The 10237-nt window shown below is 39.2% G+C and overlaps 1 protein-coding gene across 1 annotated transcript in view; it reads left to right on the top strand.

Annotated features, from left to right (window-relative positions):
* Positions 1-9092, top strand: part of PLA2G4F (phospholipase A2, group IVF) — a gene marked incomplete at its 5' end in the record, with an annotated part of 12638 nt that extends 3546 nt beyond the window's left edge. The window contains 10 exons of the mRNA XM_010287352.1: positions 738-873; positions 1615-1751; positions 2887-3109; positions 3685-3799; positions 4960-5097; positions 5582-5689; positions 6575-6769; positions 7108-7274; positions 7909-8095; positions 8863-9092. Of these exons, the coding sequence (XP_010285654.1) occupies positions 738-873; positions 1615-1751; positions 2887-3109; positions 3685-3799; positions 4960-5097; positions 5582-5689; positions 6575-6769; positions 7108-7274; positions 7909-8095; positions 8863-9092 (1636 nt within the window). The remainder of the gene's footprint in view (positions 1-737; positions 874-1614; positions 1752-2886; positions 3110-3684; positions 3800-4959; positions 5098-5581; positions 5690-6574; positions 6770-7107; positions 7275-7908; positions 8096-8862) is intronic.
* Positions 9093-10237: the final 1145 nt, after the last annotated feature.

Below are 10237 nucleotides of genomic sequence, written 5' to 3'. Positions count from 1 at the left end.
ATATCATGCCTGCTGAAATATGAACAAATTTTGTGTTCCTAATACTTAAAATAGCCGATGGTGTAAATATTAAGTAGTTTTGTCCAGTGCAGATAGTTCCCAGAATATGTGCAGGGTGTACTGACAAATAGGAAAGGACATCTCAGTGTGTGAAGAGCTTGAACTACAAAGTAGATGAAGGATGCAAGAAAAGAGTGATAAGGAAAGAGTAACACACAAAAACAAGCAGCTGGCTAGTAAGTTGATAGGGTCATTGGGTACATAGTCATTAACTGGAGATCCTGCTCCCCTTTTACAAACTCATAGCAAGTTTATTGGTATTCAGTGTCCCCTTTTGCCTCTGAAGTTCAGAAACTTCTGTGTTAAAATCGCTCTTCCCCTCATTTCTCCATCCATGTCAATACATGATCTCAGTTGCTTCTCATGCAGTCGTCTTCACCTGCTGGGAATGTTTTCTTCCATTGTGAAATTCCTGAAGCTTAATCTGAATACTGTTTGACATAAACTTTGTATTTATACATTAAGGGAGAAATGCAATAGGGAGAAGTTTCATTTTCAATTCCAAAATCTGTTGTTACGAAATAGCTGGTGTATAGACGTACACTAGAACTTCATTTAAGAGTTTGAGCTAGTGCTTCAGATCAGCACCTAGACTGTGCATTCACAGAAACTGCTTGTCCCTGGTAATAACAAATCCTCGAAAATTTTGTTGTTTTTGGTCTTAATTTCTATTTCAGCACTTGGGATCTTGATATACGTCTGGGTTTTGACCTCTGTAAAGAGGAGAGAGAATTTTTGGACAAAAGGAAGAAAATAGTTTCTGAGGCACTGAGGAAGACTCTTCACTTAAAAGAATCCCCTCCAAAAGATGAGGTATTGAGCACAGTGCTGTAGTGAGATTCGTAAAATCCTTTGTGCTTGGTTGATAATTAGGTACTATAGGATTCTTTCCCTGTAACCAACAGAAAGCATGGTTCGCATTCACCATGGTGTGAGGGAGATCCCTGTGATGTTTCAGTTCTGAAGTCTCAAATGTTGCTATATTTCTAAAATTTTTAGGGAGATGTGTGTGTATGTTTTGGAAGACGATTGAAATTTAAGAATGTACGAACTTCCTTTAGTTGAACTCTTGTATCTTGGGCTTTGAGCTCTGAGTTGTGATGGGAAAGTCTATTTCAGAATGGTTAAATTGAAGCTCAGACCATAGGAACAGCTTCCTAATTGGTGATTTGAGGACACTGTTATATCTTGATAGCCTGATGCCTTGCTCTGTGATCTTTGGGTGCTGTTATAAGAATGATTTCTTTTTTTTTGTTCTTATGTGTGTATTGTATGGCATGCAAGTAAATGTGTGATAATATACATAATTTCAGCAAGTGACTGTCCCTAAGATGACAATGCTATGTTTTATAATAAACAATATATTTCAATTTCAATTACAAAGTAGAGAAAGGAGTTCTGGTCGAAATCAAACCTGAAATTACTTGAAATGTAAATAGAAATGGAGATTTTACCTCTTATTTTTATAAGAAGGAGACTTAAAGGGGATTAGTTCTGTAACTTACTGGCAATTCAGAAGCCTGTGATTGTGACTCTTGAGGTTGCTGTCTGCAGGTTCCAGTCGTAGCAGTACTGGGGTCTGGAGGTGGGATGAGAGCACTGACATCGTTCTACGGCAGTCTGGCTGGGCTTCAGCAGCTGGGCCTTTTGGATGCTGCAATGTATCTCAGTGGGATTTCTGGCTCTACTTGGTAAGTTACATGCAGTGTTGATTCCGGAAACTTACAGGTGAATATGATAGTGTTGATGCAAAATAAGGCCAAAACTGCATTTGTGCCATCTGTAGATAGACAACAAAGTCAAATATTTTATCATTTCCCACCTGTGAGTTCTGATGGGGATCCTAAAGAGTTGAAGACTCATTATCACTTGTCACCCATACAGCTACTGGCTAAATTTATGGATCTGCTGCTTTTGCAAGCCTGGCAGTTGAATATTAGAATGTAATTCATGACTAGAACTGCTGTGTGTTCCCTCAGAGCCCTGACTTCAAAAATTTTTCCTATTTCCTTGCTCTCGCCGAGAAGGTAACTGAGGTGGTGCAAGTCACTGGAAACGTGTCCACACAGACCACTACATCGCCACCTTCTAAAATGGCGTATGAATAGAAGAGTAACACCGGCTTGCCCTTTGGAGGACTGGAGCCATGTGCTGGAATGTTAGACATGGCTAGAATGTTTCAGTAGCTCAGTTCTTGGAGTTTGTGGTGACATCATCCCTCATAAGTACACATTGTTTTCATGAAATTATTTCACTGAGCAGTTGGGCTACCTGACAGCATAATCCTCCCTTTCAGAGCTCTGTGTGTTAAACTAACTCCTGTGTACCTAGTATTTTTCCACCAACCTTGCGATCTGGCCTGCCCCTTTTGGTTCAGAGACAGACTTTCAAACAAATGTAGGCATCTGTTCAGGTGGGTGGCCGATAGTCCAACCTAGTTTCTCAGTTAATTGGACCCGTGTTCTGATGAAGGCTATGGCCTGTATGTTGGTAGTACCCCTGCTGTCAGCCAGTCTCTCAGGATCCTTAATAGCCTGGAGTTAACTCGTATTTATGAACTGGTTCATGTGTGCTAGCGTATGATGCTTGGAACATCCTTGAAAGGTAGGTTAGCAATCGGGATGAAGTTGTCCTCTAAGTGTCAGGGTTTTCAACACGTTTTAGAGTTCAGAGATCCATTATAATGGTCTCTTTTCTTCGCAATGTTTTATCTTTTCGCTAGATTTCTCAAGCTTTTAGTTCAGTGCTGCAGCCCTAATTAGAACTAGCTAAAATTATTTACGTGAGGGTCGTTATTACTGATGACATTAATGTAAGCATTTTCAGGTGTTTATCAACATTGTATCAAGACCCTGACTGGTCACGGAAAGACCTTCAAGATGCAATCAGAAGAGCTCAGGGTACTGTGTCCAGCAGCAAAGCGGGGGCATTTTCCCCAGAACGCCTGAAATACTATTTCCAGGAGCTGAATGCAATGGAGACTAGTGGACAAAAAGTTTCCTTTACAGATTTGTGGGGCCTAATTGTGGAGTATTTCCTACAACAGAAGGTAAAAGAGTTCATGTTTGGATGCGTACTGCTCTTTGTCTTTCAGCTGGGAGCTCTGCCCGCCTACATGTTGTGTGTCAAGAAACCAATTACCCTCTACCTTTGTGAGCTGTTGTGGAATAAGCATAGGGAGCTCTCATCTCTTTCTGCCCTGGGTTTCCTGGCACCCTTCTTTAGTAAAGAATTTCGAAGTCATATAGATCAGTGCTATAGAAATATGTAGTGTTTATTTTGGCATGACTGTCACTAAATTAATGGCTTTTGTATTGGGTAGGTTAAGCCTGAGAGGATGATGTTGGTTTTGCAAAATGGCATTACTGTGCAGTATTTGCAATGCTGATTGAAATCAGAAATCAGAGGGGTAACTAGTTTATTAATAACACCAGACATTCTAAATATGCAACTGCAGAAATATTCTGGCAAAATATAACCATATGCATGGACAGAGGCAGGAAAAGGGACTTTGAATTAGTAGTATTGTTAGTCAGAAATGCTAAGCACCAGCTTCAAATTGTCAAAGTATGGGTACAGAACTTACTTGACTAAAGTGTGGTTTCATTCCTTGCTTGTGACCAGGAAGATCCATCAAAGCTGTCTGATCAGCAAGAGGCAGTGAAGTGGGCCCAGAACCCCTATCCTATCTATGCAGCTGTCAATGTGAGACCCAATGTTAGCAGTGGTGACTTTGCAGGTATGAACATGGCAAATTTATTTTTGTTTGCTACAGTCCATAAATTCCTTTTACCTATCCAGTTCCTTGGGTAGTGAGTAGGTGACAACAGGAGAAGTGGCTCAAGCAGCAGTTGGCAGTGCAAGAGGCAATAGGATACTGATTGGCAGAGTGTTATCATCCTGATGGCAAATGTCTTCATCATGGCTATAACAGAGAAATGAGATTCAACTCTGCTGGCCATTCCACATGTTTTGCTAGAAAGTACCTGAAATTATTAGGAGCTGAGAGGGAAGATTCTTACAATACACGGGTCTGTCTGATTCAGAGAATTTAAGTCCTTGGTAATTGGGTGACCTGCTTTGTTTTATACTCTCAGATAATCAATTTGTGTAGGATTCATGTAAGATGATGGATTGGCAACCTTGTAGCATCCATCATCAAAACTGTGGTATTTAGCAGCTTGGGTTCTTGCTGGTTATACAATTACAGTAAAAAGATGAAGGCCAGTCCTATTCCAGCTCATTTGAAACTTTAAATATGATGCAACAAATGAGAGTAGATACAGGGAGACAGAAAAACAAACATTTGTGTCCATCTGTGTACCATTATGGGACTTTTGTTTGTTTTGTTCTGGAGGAGGAATGTGTGTGTATGACAATGAATTTGATTTGTAAATATTTGTAGACAGCTTTCAAGCATGAGGAGACGCTTTGGTAAGCAGACAATGAAGTCTGACACAGGGGGTCAACTGAGTTTTCAAGTCAGTACTGTAATAGTTGCTGAGAGTTGGTAAGTAGTGTGAAGAAAGGCTGAGAAAAGTGAAGTAGCTTCCATTTGTGATGGAAAAGGGAGCCCTCAGAATGGTTTAAAGTTGAAGTAAAATAGGCAGTTTATTTCTGCAGTAACAAAGTCAAGACAAGCAAGATGAAATTCTGCCCACCCCCCCTCAAGGGGCAGGAAGAAAAGAGGTTGTATTTAGTCAATGAAAGCCTGTACAATAGTTGTTGTTAATCATGTGTAAAATAGGCTCCCTGAGAAGAATGGCAGGGAAACCCATAGTGATGGGGAGACTGGAGGGAGACTCCCTTCTGTCTCCCTTGTGTGAACAGAAATTAGATGAGGTTTTTTTACCTATGTTTACTCTGGGATAAGTAAATATCCTGTTGGCTTGTTCTCAGAATGGTGTGAGTTCACACCTTATGAAGTTGGATTTCGCAAATATGGAGCTTTTGTCCGAACAGAGGACTTTGACAGTGAGTTCTTCATGGGACGGCTTGTCCAGAAACATCCAGAGCCTAGGATTTGTTTTCTACAAGGTATGATCTTACAGTAATGGATAAAATGACGAGATGGAAAAGAACTATGCTGCTTTTGGGACTTATCAACTTAAACCTGTGCCTTTTTGTCCCTTTGTAAAGAATTTGAAGGAAAAAATGTAAAATCTTTCTGCAGAGGTTTAGGTGCATGTTCACAGTATTATGGCCTGAAGTCCTGAGTCTGTAAGAAGACTCTATTATAAGCTGCCTGTCAAAAAACTTCAGCTTAGGTCTTCCCATTCTCTTGCCATCTTCCCCTTGCTGATAGAAGAGCTTTTCTCTTGGAGAAGTTTCTGCATTATATTATTACATCAGAATTTGCCACATGATTAACTCAAAGATTTGAACTCAAACATCACTTGTTCGAATACTAGGGGTCAAGCAACAGCCCACTCCCATGACAAATGGCAGCTGAATTATAGGCCTTTTGGTTACACTGTGAAAAGCCTTTTCAGTATTAAATTCTTCTACCTTTCTCCTGCAGGAATGTGGGGCAGTGCCTTTGCTGCAAGCTTGGATGATATCTGCATGAAGGTGATTGGTATAGGACTGGGCTTTTTAGATCCTTTCAAAGATGTTATCAAAGTTGTAGGTAAGAACATACATTAAAATAGTAGTATTTTTGTTAAAAATTCCTTGTTTTGGAATGACACAAATAATATGACTCAAATGTACTGTGTGTAGTTTTCAAGATTAGCATAAAGGATGGATTTGGACAGGCCTTTCTTGAACTGTGTATTATTCCCTTTCATCACACATACAGTGAAGAGAGTAATTATAGTTTTTCAGTACGCTTTCTATTCCTCCTTTTTTTAAAAATTGTATCTGACTGCCTATAAATTTGGGCTAGTTCTGGGAGCCGTCTTAAACACACGTTGCAGTGCAGGGGTCTTACTCATGAGAAGAGGAAGAATAGAAGCTGGACTGCTAAGCAGGAGGTGGAAAATAAGTTTTCAGCTCCCTCCTTGGTCTGATTTTATGTTTATGCATTGTTCTCCATTTGTACAATGCCTCCCTAGCAGTGAAAAGGAAGTGTATTAAAGGCTGAGAGTTGCTCAGGTACATAGTTATAGCCTTATAGTAAGTAGGGGTTGGAGAGATTCTTTCTTCTCTGCTTTTGCAGCCCTAGTTTCCCCCGACGTGCACACTTCTGTTGTTGTAAGTATAAATGCTACTGTGTGTGGATGACTGTTGTCTTATGAGACAGAAGATGTCATCACTTGGTAACAAGGGTTTCTTTCTGTGGGTTTGAAATGAATATGGTTTTATGAGTAATGCTATTCCCTTTAAATAATTATCCAACTTTATCCCTAAACCATAGAATATGCAGCTTAAATTTCATTACCATACTTTTTTATTAGAGGACAAATTCAGCCTTAGGCCAGTTGGGTAAATATGGTATTAAAAACTCTGATTGAAATATTGGAGCTGGACAAACATTTTCTATGTGTTCTGCATCCCTCTGTGGCTTCTGCAGATGACTGCCGAAAATTCCATTTCCGAGATCCAACACGACTGAAGACTCGCTTGGTTATACCTGGGGGCCCCTTGTTACAAATTTTTCAGGATTTCTTCAAGTCCCGGGTCACATGTGGAGAAACCTTCAACTTCATGCAGGGATTGTATCTTCACAAAGATTATGTTAACATCAAGAAGTTTGTGGCTTGGAGAGGTAAATGAGTCTATAAGTATTTAGGATATAAAATACTGTGTTAGTAGTCTGTAACAGTCAATGCTACAGAACATAAGTGAGCTCCACTTTGTTCCACTGAAGTCAGGGAATTTACCCCTTCTTACACTGTAGCAAAACCTTTGATCTGCTATGTATAGTCTGTCATATAAGGCAAGCTCATCATCAGACTTTACTGGTCAGCCTCCGATGAACGCGTATGTTGGAATGTCTTTTTTTTTTTCTTCTTACAGCCCCAGCATAAGCTTTGTTTGTTGCTTGTACCGAGAGGTGTATAATGAATCATTATAGTTACTTGTGCTACTTGGAGTGTCTTCCAGGAACTCATCTGGATGCGTTTCCCAACCAGCTGACCCCTATGGAAGAGAGCTTGTATTTAGTGGATGGTGGCTTTTCTATCAACTCTCCCTTTCCTTTGGTACTTCAGCCGGAGAGGGATGTGGATGTTATCTTGTCGTTCAATTTTTCCTGGGAGGCTCCATTTGAGGTGAGAGATATAGCTGAGCATTATTACATGAAGATAAAAGGACGGAATGGTAGTCACAATGGCAGCAGATCAGTCAATGCTGAATACAAACACTAATGAAAGAATGCATTACAATAAATCCTTACATCTTTCAAATGTTATTGTATTATGCTTTTTACTGTAAATGTCATGAGGAGATGGAAAGTGACAAGTGTAATAAGATTCAAAACTTTCCAGAAGTCTAAATAAATTGTCACCTACAATAAGAGTATTTACTTAGCTCAGGTGATCCTTGTTACTTAAATGTACGCTTTTAGTGGAAGAGTGGCTATTGGTGATTTTCTTCATGCAAACAAGTTATTTCCTGTATATACAAGTGTTTACTTTTAAGTGCAGAAAAGTCAAGGTGAATATATTTAGAGTAACAAAACATAAAAAGCTTCAGCTGCATACTGTTGATGTTTGGTAGCAGTTCTCAGTTCTGCTTTTCATTCTTCTTCTGTACCACCAGTGAGAGAAATTTTCTGCCAATCTGAAGTTGGATTTCTGTCACTTTTTTTTGGTGAAAGTCTCTCTCCCTGTGAGGATTGTAGTTATGTGATCTTAGAGGTGCTGCTGGTATTCCACTGAAATTATTTTTGTTCTTTGACAACAGGTTTTAGAGCTGACTCAGAAATACTGTGAGGAACGGGAAATTCCTTTTCCAAAAATCAAATTGAGTGAGGAAGATGAAAAGAAGCCAAAAGAATGTTACATGTTTGTGGATGATGATAATCCAAGGGCTCCAATTGTGCTCCATTTCCCATTGGTGAATGACACCTTCCAGAAATACAAAGCTCCAGGTAAGGGAGCTGTATCTTAAAGAGCTATTTTTACAGTCCTTTGGGTATGTTGACAGAGAAAATTCATTAGGTTCAATGTCCCTCCTTTAATTCTTCCTAGTATTCCCTGCAATTATTACATTGTTACTTTCATTTCAGGTAGAATCAGCTTCCACCAGTTTTTTGGAACTAAAAAAACAAACTAGTTTTTTTTGAGAAGGGAGAGTGGGAAAAGAGGCTGATGAGGAAAAAGAAAGAAAATCTAAAGGCTGGAAGAATCAAAATTAGGCAATATTTTTGCTTCTTTCTGAACCTTTCTATAATAGCAACAAGCAAAAGTGTTTTTAGCAAATTAATGTTCATCTTTCAAGATGGCAGGGTGGTAGGGTGCTAAACACGAGTTACTATATTCTGAAGATTATATACTAACCTCCTAAGGTCAGTGGAACTCAAGGTGTTAGTGTCTTGTTTTAGTGTAGGACAGCACTTCCAGGAAGAATTGAACTTCGTATTTCTTATTTTGAGCATGATAATCGTGGATGCACTAAACAATTTATCACAATGAAAATGTATTTTAGTCCTGTATTTTGGAGTCTAGTGAAAGTAGAAAGGGTGTTAATACTTTACCTTAGGTTTCCAAGCATTTTGGATCCTGAAGGAGCTGAAACCTTTGAGGAAAAAGTTAAGTTTCAACAGTTATCTGTGATATCCTCCTTGAAGAATCCAACTGAAATGAGTCTACCACAGCTGGTGGCTTTTTTGTTTGTTTGTTTTTTTGTCTGCTGCAGGAGTTAAACGTGAGTCAGAAGAAGAGATATCCTTTGGTGACTTTGTCATTGAGTCAAAAGATTCTCCTTACCGTACACTAAATTTCACCTTTGAGCCATACGATTTCAGCAGGTTAGTGGAAGTGAATCGCTACAATGTTCTGAACAGCAAGGACACTCTCTTCAAAACCCTAAACTTGGCTCTGCAAAGGAGAAAGTTGAAGAAAGTCATCAATACATCCAATACATGAGCAGCTTCCATAGCTGAAGATACGGTCAGGCTGCAGTGTATGAAAACCACGTGGTTCAAGACAGAATACTGAAAACTAGTAGCTGGAAACTGTCATCTTGTGAAGGGAGTAGCACACATGACACTGAAAACTCATTCCAGATAACAGATGGTCTTATGAGAACCCAAGGGATGTACAGTACAGCATGGATGTTGCTTTGTTGTGTGGGGAAGAGTAGGGAATTATCTAACCCAGTATCTCATCTTACAGTGGCTGATACCTGATGACTAGGGAGGTCTATTCAAATAGTTCAAGCATCTGGAGAATAATCTTCCAAACTCCACTGAGTGAAGCACCTCTTTTTGTCAAAGGTGCACTGGCATTTGAGGAAACACTGATTTCTTCTATACCTTTATCTCTTGCTTTTTGAACCTCTCTCCATGAACCTTTACAATTTACATCATCTGTCAAGGGACCCCACAGATTGTAACTGTGCACTGAGAGAGGAAATACGTCCTTTTGCTTTCAACTTGTGACTGGCTGATGCCCGTGTACTTTCAAGACTGAAGAGTCATTATCTGCTTTCCATTTTTGCCCTTCATGGTTTCAAAGATCCCTGTGATACTTCCTTCCTACCCTTCTCAAGGATTATAATGGCTTTTATTCTCCCAAAAGTTCAATATTGAGTACTTTTCTTTGGTAACCATTTGTTTTTGAGGAAATGATAGTTCCTTTTTTTATATTTAACAATTAAAGACACATCATGGGATTGTGTTGCTTCTTCCTACAGTTTGATCATCACGAGCTGATGAAATTTTAAAAATACTTTAAGTCTTATCTTTCTCTTTCAGTGTAAGAGGAAGGAAGGCTCCTTTGAAGAGTCTGAATTAGATATTTTTTTCCTTACACGTGGGCTTGCAATTCAGTTAAACCTTTGTTCAAGGAATTTCTGTGTATGTCTATATATTTTAGTAACATCAATATTCAAGGTAGGCACATCTTATGAATGTGAATGAATAAAATAATGTCAGATGCTGCTATGCTGTAGGATGAAATTCACCTCACTTTGCAGAAAGCTCAGAGAAAAGTGCTGGATTATGCAGTTGGAAACTATCTACTACAAAAGGGTGACAAAAAAACACTGTTTACTTTTGTGGCTTTTACAT

This window comes from Phaethon lepturus, unplaced genomic scaffold (assembly GCF_000687285.1).
Source record: "Phaethon lepturus isolate BGI_N335 unplaced genomic scaffold, ASM68728v1 scaffold14225, whole genome shotgun sequence".
In the NCBI taxonomy this organism is placed as follows: domain Eukaryota; kingdom Metazoa; phylum Chordata; class Aves; order Phaethontiformes; family Phaethontidae; genus Phaethon; species Phaethon lepturus.
This window is presented reverse-complemented; position numbering and strand designations above follow the sequence as displayed.